The sequence below is a fragment of the Convolutriloba macropyga genome, chromosome 4 (assembly GCF_964194025.1).
Source record: "Convolutriloba macropyga chromosome 4, txConMacr16.3, whole genome shotgun sequence".
Classification (NCBI taxonomy): domain Eukaryota; kingdom Metazoa; phylum Xenacoelomorpha; order Acoela; family Convolutidae; genus Convolutriloba; species Convolutriloba macropyga.
Genome location: NC_134471.1, coordinates 60,300,477 through 60,317,329, shown reverse-complemented (window position 1 = coordinate 60,317,329; position 16,853 = coordinate 60,300,477). Strand labels below are relative to the sequence as shown.

The following is a 16,853-nucleotide window of genomic DNA, read 5'->3' as shown; positions in this document are numbered from 1 at the left end:
TGGTTTTTCAAAAATAGATTCTGCAGAATTCAGGTTGGACTAACTAAAGAAGAAACTGCTGCTGATACCTTTTCATAACTGCAGGTGGACTACAACACATTGAATAACAACTTTATAGTTGTAGTAAAATTATTGAAACACTTCAGTCATTTTTGCTTAGGTTTTTGCATAGAGAGAACTTTCTATGTACGCACATAGCATCAAAAACAGTTGGGTACTCAATCAACAACTTTGGTTGGGTACTCAATCAAAATTACAATATTTGTTTTAAAAAAATTCACGCATTTGATAAAAAATATATAAACGCCAGATAAACCGTTGAAGAAAAATCAAAAACGTAACTGAAACAAAAATGAGGTTGAATTAGATTAGCAATACCAATTTGCCAAAAATTTTCAAAAAAACTGGTTATCTCGCGATGGAATCTTATTTTTTGTTTTTTATTCTTCGAAAAACTCCAATATTTCCCCCTCTTTTATTCAAACCTGCATTGCAAAACGGATTTCTCAGAAACCCGAAAAAAACATTAAATTTTTGCCAAGTTAAACTTTTCTGCAATCTTTTGTGATTTGATCAAAACGCAAATGTGGAAACTATCTCTGCCACACACAATCGTGCGATTATTTTTGTTTAGTTTCGATTATGCTCTGTTTTCTAAAGTCGATTTAGAAAAGCTCTGAAATTCTTCAACGTAGTATTTTTTCGTAAAAATTGATTCAACATGCTTTATGGCATCTATTGGCGCAAAATTCTTGAAATTTCAAACCTTATTAACTCCTCAAAAACTCCTCAATACGTCGGCAGAATTATGCACAGTCTTGGCAGCATCTTTTGAGGCTATAATTCGTGTCACAAACAAAATCAGCCAAACTGCCAAAATTTTGCGCCGAATTTTCTAAAATCTGTCTACTTTATTTCAATATTGGACCTGTTCGATAAAACTTTGGTCGAACCATATGACTAAGCCACCATTCATTATTAAAAGGGCAGAAGCTTCTTCTTTTGACATTTTAAAAAAGGGTCTACGTTTTAGGAAAAATGTCTACACGTGAGCTGAATTGATCCAAAATGTCAACGAATTTAGCGTGAATCATTGTTCACTCTTAGAATCGTTCACAAATTACTGAGCCTTGATAAATGCTCAAATAAGAACGAATTCAGAAAACTCTACAATTAAAATTTTTTACTTTCGTCGAAGGGCTTTCTTATAATACCACTTATGTCTTTCTACTTCAAATATTTCTATAGGCAAAAATTGACTGAAACTCAGTTGAGCACATAATGCCTCTCCATTATGTGGGTCGAAAATCGGAACTTTCTGAAAAAATTTTTCATAAATATTGTTACTAATATTCAAATTATAGAGTGAAACAGGGTTATCAATGATATTTTTCAATTGTCTTAAACTCATAGTTCTTTATAACGAAGAGTGCCGGGTAGCTATTTAAAATTTTCATACATATTTTCACTAATGTTCAATTCAAATGATAGAGTGAAACAGGGCTATCAATGATGTTTTTCAATTGTCTTATACTCATAGTTCTTTATAACGAAAAGTGCCAAGTAGTTATTAAAAATTTTCATTCATATTTTTACTAATGTTCAACTGATAGAGTGAAACAGGGCTATCAATGATATTTTTCAATTATCTTATACTCATAGTTCTTTATAACGAAAAGTGCCAAGTAGTTATTAAAAATTTTCATTCATATTTTTACTAATGTTCAACTGATAGAGTGAAACAGGGCTATCAATGATATTTTTCAATTATCTTATACTCATAGTTCTTTATAACGAAAAGGGCCAATTAGTAATTAAAGTTTTCATAAATATTTTCACTAGTGTTCAAATGATAGAGTGAAACAGGGCTATCAATGATATTTTTCAATTGTCTTATACTCATAGTTCTTTATATCGAAAAGTGCCAATTAGTTATTAAAAATTTTTATACATGTTTTCACTAATGTTCAAATGATAGAGTGAAACAGGGCTATCAATGATTTTTTTCAATTGTCTTATACTCATAGTTCTTTATAACGAAAAGTGCCAATTAGTTTTTAAAAATTTTCAGAAAATGTGACAATAGAAGTCCGCAGCCAGAATTTTTAGCAAGCTTTTCGTACACAATTTATTTTTTTTCCATAGAGAGATATAGTCAAGTCATCTAATCGATGCTTTATGACCCTGAAGTTAGACTTTTAAATTGGAGCTTTTTTCTAACTTCGTTGTTTTTAGCTGCAAATAAACGCAACCTTCATCTTTTGCACACTGAAAAGGAGACAAAATTTTGTCATTTGACATGCCAGCTTGAAATGTCCAAGGATATGAAGAGCAAAACAGAAACCACCTCATGTTTCACAGGTACATTACTAGTAGTCTCATTTAGAAATACAGTTTACGATGAGCGGCGAAGCCTTTATTTAGTATTTGTAATTAATATATAGTGATCATTAATTAAATTATTTTGAGAGGGCTTTTAGTTCAGATGTGGAATGTTTTCGGAATGTGGAAATTGGTTACGTAATAGACTTATGTAAATTGCTTACGTTTTCAGTTAGATCATATCAAGAGGTTTTCACGCGAATCTTTTTTCGATTTGTTTTTGTGGTCTTGCATAAATTTCAATTCCAAACATCACCGCCTGTCGTTTTCAATCAGAGTCAGTATTGTAAGTCAGACCAATTTAACTTAATTCAATTTATTCCATAGTAAACCTTGGGGAACACCATTGATGGTTTGATTCATTGCCATAGGTTTCCCTGGGGATCACCATTCTGCTGGCCTTGTCAGTGAACATGATGGTGATCCGGGACTATGTGCCAGCGAACAGTCTGCAGACGCCAGTGTTGAGTACATACACTCTGGTGTGTATGATTGCAACTACCCTCACTCTAATTCTGTCCCTGCCCGTTGTTCACGTCAAGTCCATGGGCAATAAATGTAAGTTAAAAGCTGGGCTTGTATGTTATGTGATCTGCGAATTTCTCTCCTAGCCTTTTACATGTTACTACCATTAACCTCAACAGAGATCTATACCTCATGCAACCGGAGGTGGAGGCGTCCATTGCATTTACAAGTCTTCAGACTTTATTTTAAAAAAATGAGTGGTTCAATTTATTTTTATAGAAATGTTGGTCATTTTTTTGAAGACCCCGCTTAGTTGGTCTCGAACTAATATACATAGCAATTACTGAAGTTATAAAATACTTCTGTATGTATGTCGAAATTCTATTTGAGCGTCAGTAATTTCAACGCGGAGAAAACAAACTTTCATAAATTTGTTTTTCGTACGCTACATTGACCTGCATAAAGGTATTCATTCATTAGTGATTGCACCGCACTGGACTGGCAAAGAATCGCATTTGGACTGCTAGAATTTCCCTTCAAAAGAATCTACAGTTTCAGAGCTGTTCAGTGACAAAATTTGATTAGAGATCTGCATCTGGTAACGCCTTTTTCTATGCAGAGAAAAAAGTCTGACAGTTGAACAGATAGGTTGCACTTCAAAACACCCAGAAAAAGGAATAAGTTCTACAAATAGAAACAAGAACATTGTTTGGTTTGACTTCTATAAAAAACTAATAAAGGCGCAAAGCTAAATATGATTTAAAAAACCGTTTTTTTTGCTCAAATTTTAAAAAAAATTTTGCCTAAGAAAATGCTAGGTCAAAACATTAACCATTGAAACGGAAAGTTTAAATAAATTAACCAAATAGAATCGAGCTTGATAGAAACTATTTTGCAAGTTCTTGCTAGACATTCGTTCGCCTTGCAATTTTTAAATTTTTTGCCTTATAAATGTTTGTTTTGTAAGATGTTATGGTATAAACTTTGATTACACCATCACTAGATTATATCCTGCTAGAAGGAATTTAAAAATTTCTTCAAAGTTTTTGCAACAGAATAACGAATGAAGCAAATTTGACTTCAATATAACAGAGAGTTGGGGATATGACATGGAAGTTCAATTGAATTTACTTGAATACAATAGTTTTATTACGCAGAAAAAGATGAGTCAATGATAAAGCTTTATTAAAAAATATACAATTTTCCAAAATAACATGAGCATCACTTTGTTATAGTTTCCCCTAATCATTTATTGAGATTTTGCTAAGGTGTTGGGTGGTTTCATGTAATGATAAACAATTAATTGTAAAGTAATTTATTATAGTTTAAGATTTGTTTCAGTCAATTTGTTCTTATAAGGCATTATTGGTGTTTCATATTTTGAATTTTATTCTTTCTTTCTTTGTTGATTTTATAATTGAGTCTACCGTACTCACTGCGCTGAATCCATTAAGCTACCAGTGTTTTCGAAATGCGAATTTTTATAGCTTGATACAACTTTTTGTTAAAAGCACTCCCAACAAATTTGTCGGACAGTCAATTTTCAGACATTGGTCTGTTATATGTGTCGAAGTTCTCGCACAAAAAGGTTAAACTTTATCAATATAAAAATTATTTTATGATACAAGTAAAAATGAAAGCGTTTTAGTTGTTTCATAGCGTTCATGAAAAACGATCAAGATACAGAGAAGTTTTAGATTTCTATAACATTACTGTGAGCTGTAAAACTTTTTTGTACTAGGGATTGCACCAAACAAAATTTGTATTTAGAATGCCAACATTCGCTTTAGAAGGCATTTATATTTTCAAAACCGTTCAATTTAAGTTTAGAATTGAGCTCCGCTTGTGTTAAAGCCTCTTTTTCCATACATCAGGCCCGGCAGACAAAATCAAGTCGGGCGGACAAAAATAGGGCAAGAATCAAAAGAATCATGATGGCATCTGGAATTGGACCAATTAAAAAAGAAGATTGCATCGATTGAATTCTACGAAAAACAACATTATAGAATACTTAAGAATATAAAAATTATTTTTTTTGCTCAACTGCGAGAAAATGTTTCCCCACAAAATGGTGCAGCATAGTTTTCAAAACTTTAATCATTGAAAATAAAGCTAAAATGGCCAATTAAAGTAGATTTTCACAGATGGATTATAAATATTCTTTCACGATATAACTGCGCCTTGCAATTTTGTAATGTTTGATATGATAAACTATTGTATTGCATGATCTCATAAAAAACTTTTTTACACTAACTTCTGCATATTATACACCGCTAGAACCAATTAAAGAATCTATATAAAGTTTCCGAACGGAAAAAGAAAATTGCATTGCTTAGATTCAGAAAGAGTGGAAATATGAAAAAGAAACATTAAATATGAATTGCCTTGAATACGATGATTTTATATAGAAATTGCTGAGTCAATGATAAAGATCCGATGAAAAAATATAGTTTTTCAGATATAACTGAGTGTCAATTCGTTATAAGTTTGGTTTCTTAAAATGCGTTTTGAGCGATCTAACATTTGATTATAGCTCTGCGCGTTTCAGCACTTTCTTTTCCGTACAGAGATCAAGGTTGGGCAGTTATAATAACTTGTTACATTTTAAAAGACATGAAATTGGGCGTGCTACAAATGTAAACTGCAAGATTTTAAATCTTTTTTTCCACTACAACTAACAATGCAGAAAATTCTGAAAGTTAAAATAGTTTTTGGATCGAATGCGTAAAGGAAAACTGCGTCAAAAATTTAGCTTATGAAAAATTGAAATTCTAATTAAATTAAACAATGAAAAATTGACTACATTAATCGAATATAGAGGAGCTTGACGGGAAAAACTCTTTGATTGATAAACTATTGTAAAGCCGGATCCTATAACATAAGCTTTCATTACACAAATGACTTCAGATCGTACCCTGCTACAAACGACTCAATTTTTCTTAAGTAGAAATAAGAAAGTTGCATGGCTTCTTTTCTCTAAAACTAATAACAGAGAGACAAATGTTAAACAAAAGTAAGCCTGATTTTTTGAATATAATAGTGAGTTTGAAAACATTGAAAATATTTTTTTAAGAAATTTTAATGAGCGTTAATTTGTCATAAAATTTTTTAAATTTTCTATGACCATTTGCTTCTAAACAAGTAATTGTCAAGCTCTTAATGAGCAGTTTAAACTTCATTTCAGTATTTTTTCCCTTATCATCATAATTGAGATTTCGTTTTTCGATTTCTATTGACTCGATTTTCGTTGATTCTACAATTTAGATTTCTCTACTTTATGATTTGGTTCTGTTATCCTACCAATGCTTTCTAAATGAAATTTTATATCCGCCAATTTTTTAAATTTAAAATCACATGACTTAAATTTGATTATCAGACGTTAGTTTGTTATATATTTCTAACGTCTTTAAAAATTGTTCACTTTTAGTAAATTTGAAATCTTTTTTAGCTAGACGCATGTTTCGGCATTTTTGTCGATAAAAATAATGAAAGTTTTTCAGTCAATGATATTGCGCAATTAATTTTTGGCTAAAAAATGACAAAGTGGCGTTATTGCAGGGAGAAATTGGTTTATTTTGTTGATTTTATTTTTAATTAAAAAAAACATTGACCAAATTTTCGGAAAAAGGTTATTTGTTAATTGATTTAAACATGGTTTTTTCAATGATTTTGTCTAAGATTCTTTATCAATGGATTTGTAATTTATTCGGTTTTTCTTTTTCAGTTTTTTGTTTCATTTTTCTTTTTTCAGTTCTCAAAGTTTTAGCGCCATAATTAAAAATTGGTTGTAAGGTCACAAAAATTATACAAAGTTTTTTATCACCTTTCTCCTTCATTTATAACTGGTTTTTCTCTTTGTAATTTATTAAACAACAATTTGGAAGAGTTTTCCAACTGATCAAGTGGCAATTATGATGTTAACAACTCCAGTTCTTGAAAAGGTCAATTGTCGTTCTATAAAGCTCTATAAACTAGCAGTTGTGGTTCGAGAAATGAATTGGGTGTTGAGCTCATATTGAGTCAGTGGGAGCTCTTTTTTAAAAACAACAATTTCTAACCTATGTCTTCTCGACAAATAACTGATTAAATTGAAATCATTAATGCTTCACTTGCTTACCTATATAAGATCTATATGAGTCTCTAGTCAAACAAGGCGGCTCGGTAATGTGCAATGGCACATAAGGTTCCGACCCCGCCCATCCACAATTTTGGCATAATTGTCTACCAAATGAGGAACAGATAGAAAAGCCCAAAAATTATTTTTTGCGAATCCCAAAAAAGCCCAAGTCTTTTTCAAAAAATTCTGTATGAACGATAAGATAACCTCCAAAACAAATAACTCAGTGGAGTAAAATTTGATGCATTAGATTGCTGTAATATGTCAATATTAAGAAAGCGAGTCAAAACGAACAGCAAAATCAAACAACAACAACAACAAACATTAATTACATCAAAAAAATTATGTCCCTCTTAAAAACTAAATTTAATAACAAAGTCAACATACCGTCAGATAAACCTGAAACTAAACAAAAGTAACTTATAAATCACCAGAAAACATATGCGACCAGTCCATAAAAAGGATTGGTAACAATTATACAAAAAAGAACAAAAACAGTAAAGTAAAAAAAATTAACTTATTTTTTTGAAACAATTAACTTCAAAGTAATAAATACCATTAGGAATAAATTAATATTACCACAAAGTTGCGATTACCACTGCTTCTATAGAAGGGCATTAGGACCTGACCTTATTCATTTTTTAGAGCGGCTAAAAAGAACAACAAAGAACAAACTAAATTTCAATTGAAACTTGCCAGAAAACGCTGTCAAAACCGTCAAGCCAAATTTTGGCACTCAAAATATATTTGATTTCGCCTTCTTCAAACAGCTATAATGTAGTACGTGGCCATTCATTAGTAAGACTAGGTAACAAGTAGACAAAAAAACGAAGTGCTAAAGTATGTAATACTTTTAATTTTTTTTTCGAAACAAAATTACATTCAATGTCATGAAAGGCATTAATTACAAAAAGAGCTATTTAAATATCGTCGTTTATTCATGAAAAGGAAACCCTCGAGACCTGTAATTATCCAGATTATTTCTTGCATCTACAAAAAGAACGTCAAATATGTCAAAAATCAAATTAATTTACTTTTTTTTTGTGAAAAAGCGGTGTCGAAGCCAGTAAGGTCATAACAAACTCTTTAGAAAAAAGATTTTGGGACACCAATCCTTTTTATTCCCTTGACACCCATAATGTCATATTTGACCTGTAATCAACTAACGAGATTAGGTAACAAAAAGAAACATAAAAAGAACAAAATTGCGAAGTTAAAAAAGTTTTTTTTTATTAATTTTGGAAAACGATGGGTTTGAAAGTCATCAAAGCCATCAGCTATCTGCTAATATCAGAATATCGGTTTTTCTATTCTTCCATGAAAAGCCAATGAAAGCTATCACTATACAGGAAATTTCATACGACCGAAACGACAAAGTATAAATGACAGTTAAGACAAAATTAAAAAAATCAATTGATTTCTTCAAGAAAGAGGCGTCGAGGCCATTAAAACGATGATTTATATCTTTCAGGATTTTAATATGTTCAATTGTGATTTAATTTGAATGCCAATAAGGTGACATGAGAACTGTCAATAATGTGATAATGTGACAAAATTAGAAAACGTGAAAAACTGGCAAATATCAAAACAAACAAAAATCTAAAATCTTGTAGTATCAAAGCCAGAAAACAATAATTTCAGGCTTAAAACTGCAACCGAGAATAAATGTTAACACAGTATAAAGAAGAAGCAGTCTTTTTATGCTGACACTAAGCTGGAAGTTGAACAAATTAAGAAAAAAATAGAGGAAAAGTTGATTAAGCCATTATTTATTGAAAAGTCAATTATTTTTAAAAAAGAAACGACCATAAACTTTCAATTAAAAAACTAAATGCATTAGCCTGGAGCTGTTTAGCAAGCGAATTGGTTGGACCTATCACTCCTGAGCTTTGATTTGATATGTTCTGTTCTTTATTATTAAAAAAAAAGTCTTTTTTTTTAAAAAAAAGACCGACTGATTACAACCCGATTTTTTTGGATTGTAACAGTCCAAGAATGGCCCAAAACTACCCCTGTTAATACTTATTGTCCGTTAAGAACAATTGATTTTCCGAATGTTGTAGATATAGATAATTTCTGAGTTGAAACTCAAAATAAATTTTGCATTTTTGATAATCAACGAGTAAAGTTAGCAAAAAACGGCAAAGTTTTAACTACAAGGCACTCTCTGCGGACTCTGAAGTAGAAATAGACCCCCTCTGAGTCTACAAAGATTGTATGAGTGTTGTTTGTGGGTGTACTGTAGGCAAATTCAATCAAAATGGACTAAAGTAGCTTATTTCGTGCTGTTATTGATGAAAAAGGCTAAATTTTGAAATGTTTATCCAGATTTTTTGACCAAAAAATTAAATCAAAACAATCAACAATGCTTGTTCGTCTTCAAAAATAAAATCAACGACACTATTCTTAAAAATTATAACAAATTTTAGCAAAATTGACGAAAATTTAGACAAAAATTCCGGAAAATGTGAATAAAAACAACGTGAATTCACTCTTCTTTTCTCAGAAGTTTAAGCCTCGATAACTCCCTGTAGAAAACGAAAATTAAAAAAATCTTTTTAATTCCATATTCTACGCTGGACGAGCTTTCTAATGATACCATTCTCAACTCTCTACGATGAATATATCGAGCGGCGAAAATTCACGGAACAAAAAAAAAACCCAGTTGAGTATATAGTTCCTCCCCCCTCAAGAGGGTCGGAACAATAAACACGGATTAGGCTCAGGTGTAAACTACGTCGCAGTTGAACCAGACAGCTGTCTTTTGAACCTCTTTCAAAATTTAGACGGTTTTCTTGTAATGATATTGCAAGAATGTCGTTTATTTTGCATGAATCTTGCAAGGCTGTTGCATGCATAATATGTAATCTTGCAAAAATCTTAAAGGAATCATGCAAAATATACTTAGGTTAGTTTTATTTCATGTGATATACCCTCGCAAAAAATGCCTTTAAGGGGAAGCTGAACATTCGATTGAAAAACTTATTTTTTATCTTCAACGGCAAATCGAGAAATTTGCTGAGTTTTGGCGAGCAGAACTGTGTTAGTTTTCGGTCCATAAATTTGGGAAAAATTAGGGTGTTAAAGCTCATTAATGATCCATGTATTGAGAAAATTATTTATTTTAGGGTTACAAATTCGGCAATAAATTACAAAAAACAAGGTCGTTAGCCATAAATACAAATTGTAAAATTGAGGGTCTGCGCTTAGTTAATGGCCGCATGAACTTTTAATACTACTTTTGGACATTGTCGGTTTTTATTATAAAAAATGTATCCATAATTTGCAAAACTGCAACCAGAGTTTTCAGTAGCTTTTTATACGGTCAAATATAGCTAGAGTTTTTTTTATTGTTGCTCAAGTTGTTCGTATTTCACGTCGTAAATGGCACCCTCTTGTCACCGTTTAACATAAATTTTAGACTTGCTATTTTGTCTAGAGTAAAGATAACTTTTTGTGTCACTTGAAGTTATTCCCAGCTCACTAGTTTTCCTACAAATGGTTTTACAACTCTGAATCATTAAACAAATCGATTTCCTCCTAAAGCGTATTGTATTTTGGAACATTTTGGCAATTAAGCCGGTAATATAATGTGAAATCCAGTGCTTTGAACAGGCAAAGATCAATAGAAGTCAAATCAGAGAGAAATCTCAAAACATGGTTTGAAACTAAGCCATAAAATAAAACCAGCAAACTTACAAAGTAAATTTAGTTTTTGTTAAAAATTAATGAAAATCCACAAACAAAACTCGGCTTGAAAATGCGGTTACTCAAAATATATGAAAACTGCAGAAATAGGATTAGTTAGAGAATACATAGAATTGTATTGGGAAAAGTGGTGGCCAGGTCAATATTTTCCACTAAAAGCATGTGAGCGGGATTGCTATGAGAGGGCCTATGTGGAAAAAAAGATCAAAAATTTTAGGATCTATTCTAGCCTCTATTCTGGCGTAGTATAATGATAAGAGTCAGACTTTAATTGGAAGAATTTCAAGGCAGCCACATGAAGATAATATAATTCCCAGCATTTGGTGTCCTAATCGGTGATGTATTAACTCCCAGCAAAATATGCTTGATCAAAACCTTAAAGCACACACTTAAATCAACTCAATTTTTAGTCAAACAGTTGCAAAAAATGCCAATAAAATGTCAATTTATTAAAAAGTGAACAAAAATTTACTAAATCGGTCCTTATATTTCGTAACTAGTGCAGTACCGAACATTTTTACAAGATTGTGAAAAACATTACTTGATTAATCTTCTCCAGATTTAACTTCTTACGATTGCCAACAACAGATATCTTGCTAAATGCAACAGAATTTTCCATAGACAATGTTTACTTTTACAGTTATGTAACTGCTGCGTCTCTAGATCGCCCAAGAGCTTTTGACGTATTTTTGAGTAACCATAAAGAATTTTAGGAGCTTATATTTTTAGGTAGTTATAAATAATATTAACAAATTATACATGACAGAAAACTTTTTGTTTGATTGAAACGGAGCTACCTTAGAGACCTTTTTAGTGTCTATATGAATGAAATTGGCAAACAGTTTAGTGGTTTATCATGACTTAACGGACAAATTTTGTTATTCAAAATTTGAAATTTTTTATTTAGACAAATATTTTTTCGAAAAGCTTTTTTTCTCTAGAACACCCTGCCAGTAGAACTAAAATCGAACAATTTATGCTACTCAATTTTTTAGGCTAAAAGTTAGAAGTCACGTGCACAAGACGGGTTTGAGAGACCCGCGCCAATTTTGTCGAGCAAAAGAGCATTGAATTTAAGACCAATTTTAGTTTCTGTTACTAAATTTTTAGGCCTGACTTCGGTTTTTAAATTATTTCTTTACTGATTACAGAGACGGTTTAAATTATAGTTCTTTTTGGTCTAAATGATCTTTTCATTTGAATAGTCTACCTGTCTATTGTATATATTCCGTATATGTACTACAGCGGAAATTTAGCGTTCTGTTTTTTTAGTGGGAGCGCCTCCAAACGAAAAACTTTTGTCCATATGTGTGCTAATAAGCAAATGGTTGTGCCTGAACAAATCTACAAATGACAAGTTCAAAAACATTTCACTCAGTCTCAACCATCAGAAGTTATTTCTGGAGCAGTTACGCAACACTGACGTCAGTGGAAAGTTCCTGCATGGTGGAACGTTTTCAAATGGTCAACATGTGAAACGAATTCAGCGAGGAAGTGAACAGTTTACGTTGTTTTGTAACAACAATTGGCTCATCGGCGATTCGGGGTAAAAACACTTTGCCAAATCTCTAGGAGTTAATTAAACGGGGATTTGTAGGATTTTTATATGCTCTGGAATTTTTGTACTGATCCGCACTTTAGTTGGGAGGGAGGAACTATATACTCAAATGGGTTTCTTTTTTCAGTCAATTTTGGCCGATCGATATATTCATCCTAGAGATGTGTGAGTGGTATCATTAGAAACCACGTGCATCCTAGAATATTGAAATCATAAGAATCTTTTCGAAATTCGCTTTTTTGCAGGGAGTTATCGAGGTTTACTGTTTTGTGAATATTCGACAGTTTTTATTTACTTTTTTTCAGTAATTCAAAATTTTCTCAGTTTTGCTATAATAAGTCAAAGTTTGTTGAAATCTTTTACGCTAGGGTGTTATTGTTACCTTTAGAGATGGAAGTGCATTGCTGAATTCTTTGATTGGAGTTCTGTTCAAATAAAATTTTTGATAAAAATATCAACATTCAGTTTTTTCAACAAAAATGGGACAAAATATGCTATTTTGGTCCATTTTGTTTAAGTTTGCCGGAAGTAGAGAGCTAGAAACCGCTGACAAATTCTCCATAAACTCTAAAGGAGACCTAGATGAATTTCGGCCCCCTGTAAAAGTGTTCTTTTATTAAAAAATTGCCGTTTTTTGCAAATTTAACTCACTAAAGATAAAACTTGCATCGTTGTTTTTTTTATTTTTCAGTTATTTCACTTAACAATTGTTGTTTTTCGCAAACATTTAGAACATTTGGGTGGTTTTCTAGGCGTGCGGTTAAGTCAAGGATAGGATGCATAAAGTATTGTTACAATAGAAATTTTTTATTTGGCCTCTGCTCTTTTTCAAAAGTTTTTTTGCTTTCAATGTTTTAATCTTCATTACAGAAAAAATTTTCAATTCACGGCTCGATTAATGAGAACTCCTATATACAAGCCAAATGTTGATATAGTTTGTTTACAGAGAAATTCTAACGGTTTTTCAGGCTTTGTTTTAAGGAAACTTCTGTGATTTTTTGAACTTGTCAATATGTTATCGTATTACTGTCCTTTTAGCTTACTTTCAATAAATATTGTCCAATCTTTCTTTCATATAAGATACAATATAATCTTTGTAGCGGTGTGTTTTTAAATAACGGTTTCTTGGTTTTGATACTACGAGTTTTCATACAAATTTTTGTCTTTTTTGTGCATGATTGCCCATTTTTGCTGTTACTTTTTAACTCTTTGTAAATCTGTCACATTATAGAAAAATCCAACTAAAAAAGTGTTAAAAATCTGCAATTGAACATATCTATTGTTTTATGGTTTTACGGGCTTATGGTTTTAAGGGCTGCGATACCATTCTATTGCAAAATTTTGCAGAGTTTTTTTTGTCCTGTAATGATTGTTTGTTTTGTTGTCAAATGCCATATATTAGTTAACTTACGGTCTCAATGGCCAACTATAAACATAAAATTGAAATCAATATCTGATATCGGTATATAGCTAATGGTTTTATTGACATTCAAATAATTTTTTTCAAAAAAGTAAAAATTATTCTTCATTTTTCTTTTTTGTCTGGTTTTTGTCAATTTTTTGTATTTTACAATTTCGTTTGGTTTTCGAAAAATTTTTGTAATTTACTTTTTTGAATCATTTTCGGTACTTGGTGTCATTATTGACAAATCTCATGATGTTTTTTGTTGCACAAAACTCTAATTTCTCTGTTTGTTAAGCGTTTTGACTGATGTCTTTAGGGCTTAGACAATTTGTTTTAGAAGTAGTTTGTGAGCCTTAGACACCTTTCAAGGTTTGTTTTACTCTTTTTTGTCTTTTTGAAGTAGTCTCTTTACAAAGAAAATTATGATGTCCAAAGGAGACGAGAGTGAAGATTTAAATCTCTAGCGGTTAATATTTACAATTTTAATGATTTCATCACTGTGAGTTTGTGTTCAAATAAATTTTAATCAAAAAAGTAAAATTATTCTTCAGCGTTTCTTTTTCGTCTAGTTTTTGACAGGTTTTTTTGTTTTTTCCATTTGGTATCATTTTTGAAACTTGGTCTCATTATTGAGAGATCTTGTTAAGTTTTTTGTTGGACCAATCATTAATTTATATGTTGGTTTAACGTTTTGATTGACGTCTTTGGCTCTTAGACAATTTATTTTAAGAAAATTGTTTTGAATTGTTTTGAACAAATTTGTGAGTCTTAGATACCTTTCAATTCTTGTTTTGCTTTAATGTTGTCAATTTGAAGTAGTGCTTTTACAAAAAATCATAATTTTCAAAGGAGATGAGAATGAAGATTTAAATTTCTCACGATTATTATATCAAAGTTTAATGGCTTCAACACTGTGTTTTTGTATTGTTTGTGAGTTTTTTTCAGTTCTGCTTGTAATTATTACCATTTTATAGTCCTATGACCCAGTCTCACTAATGGCAAGCTCAATTAATTTCCTAAGGAATTGCAAGATAAACTGTCTATTCTTTCTGTTGAAAAACGTTTATTTTTTTTAATGACTTTCGAAAGCATTTGAATGAAAACAAGGATTTTTTGGGCTTCGCCAATCTTGTTACTGTTTATTTGTGTCTTGTTATCTATATAGACAAGTCAGAATCTATTTCTAAAGAACTACAAGTTGCTCTTCAAAAGGGTTTTGTTTTCCTCAAATGGCCTTTGTTCTTGGTGCTACGAAATTTCGAAAAATAATCGTTAATTTTGTTTCTTTGCCCATTTTTTTAGGTTGTTGTTTTCTTTTCGCAGTATCACAGTAATGGGAGGAGCTTGAAAAAAACTCAATCAGAATAAGTTTTCTGAATGTCCTCAGTAAAAAGTCTAACTTTTAATTGGCTGGGACACCGTTTTCATGCAATTTTTGAATTTTGTTTTTACTTTTTTTGTCGTTCTTTTTGTAGTCGTATGACATGTCCTAAAAAAAGTCTTAATAATTTTTTATGGGGGTACAAGTTATTCTAGAAGTGAGTGAGTTCAGATGATGTATAATGATTTTAATCAGTTTGAAATTTATTCTTTTCAAAAAAGCAATGTTTTTTAAACTTTATCTGTTGCTGTTTTCTTGTCGACTTGTTACCAAGTCGCATTGGGGAAAAGTCCCATATTTTTCCCAGAAAAATACAGGTTCATTTTAGTATAAGTTCTATCTGATGCCGTTTTGATTTGATTATTAATTGTTTTAAAAATGGATAACGAGTTTTTATCTTAACTAATATTTGTAATTATTTGAGTTTTATCGCCATCTTTTCTGGTAGTCACATTAATTACAGGTCTCATCGGCCCTCTAAGGTAGATTTGTTTATTCATTTAGTGATTTGTTGAACGATGTAGATGAGTGGGGTCGGAACATTATGTGCAAACATACAATTTTCCTGCAAAAAAGACACACGATTTTGACATTTTTTAAACAAAGAACTGCTTGCAAGATGATAGTCAAAGTTCAAATTGAAATAAAAATATTGAATAGTTTCAATTAAAACCTCTCAATTTTAGGGAGAATTTTAAGGCGAGATACAAACAATGTTTCAAATCACGACTACCCGAAAAACCCATAACCGAATGCAACTCAAAATCATCACCAGTTTCACCCCATTCGAACGGATTCGCTCACCCCAACTTTTCCCCTCAGCTTCAAAACTCTGGCTATGTGAACAAGTTGCAGCTCTCAGACGATGAAGACACTTTGCATAAAGATTCAACATTCGCGGATGTTTGCTCAAATTTGGCCTTGAACTTTGAAGTGGTTTTAAAGTCGGTTATGATTCAGAAACAACAAGTTAAAATATCCAAGTTAAACGCACACGTAGTCTATTTGAAATGGATTTGTGTGGTAATGATATTCGATCGGTGCTTAGCCGTGCTATACGCTGCTATTAATATCTGTTACATGGGCTACTTTGCACCATTCTATCTGTCAAGATCGGAACGGTGGTTTTAGCTGGCTCAATAATTTGGTGTAAATTTAGAATGTTTAATATCGATAAACTTGATAGTAGCAAATTTAGTTCAAAATTTATTAAAAAATCTTCCTGAATTTACTCCCAGTGATCCGATTCCCGGAAACCCTGCCGGGAAAGCCGGGAATCTTATAATTTCTCGGTAATCTTGGCGGGAAACCCGGGAATCTTATAATTTCCCGGTAATCTTGGCGGGAAACCCGGGAATACTATAATTTCTCGGTAATCTTGGTGGGAAACCCGGGAATTAATTTTTGTCCGGTTTTCTTTGTGTGAAACCCGGGAACCTTTTTTTTCGGTAATCTTGGTAGGAAACTGGGGAGTGTCAACTTTTCCAATGATCTCAGCCGGAAGAAAGAGAATAGTAAGTTTTTTAATTAGTTAAGCTGGAAACCCGTTAGTTGCAAAATAGTCAATCATACGTTTTGTGTTCCGATAACATAACGTTTTCACTGATAAAAATTGGACCCTTCTAAAATCGTAAACCGTAACGTTTCTCAACCCTCCAATCCGTTTTAAACTCATCCTATAACAGGACGGCACACCGACTAAACTTTGAACATTCTTTACAGAAGAAATTAGGGATCTAAAACATTTTTGCTTCATAAAGATTTTTATCTCGGGTCAAAACGGAAAGTTTCGTATAAATTTTACCGTCGAAAACTAGTTCATTGATCGTTTGAATAG

General features: G+C 31.7%; 1 protein-coding gene across 2 annotated transcripts in view; it reads left to right on the top strand.

Moving 5' to 3' along the window:
• The window catches only part of LOC142338578 (neuronal acetylcholine receptor subunit alpha-10-like), a 63,367-nt gene extending 47,134 nt beyond the window's left edge, over positions 1 to 16,233 (top strand). For both annotated transcript variants that reach the window (XM_075388381.1, XM_075388382.1), the window contains exons 7-9: positions 2,754 to 2,940; positions 11,945 to 12,218; positions 15,703 to 16,233. In XM_075388381.1, coding sequence (XP_075244496.1) covers positions 2,754 to 2,940; positions 11,945 to 12,218; positions 15,703 to 16,147 — 906 coding nt within the window. In that variant the 3' untranslated portion in view covers positions 16,148 to 16,233. The remainder of the gene's footprint in view (positions 1 to 2,753; positions 2,941 to 11,944; positions 12,219 to 15,702) is intronic.
• Positions 16,234 to 16,853: the final 620 nt, after the last annotated feature.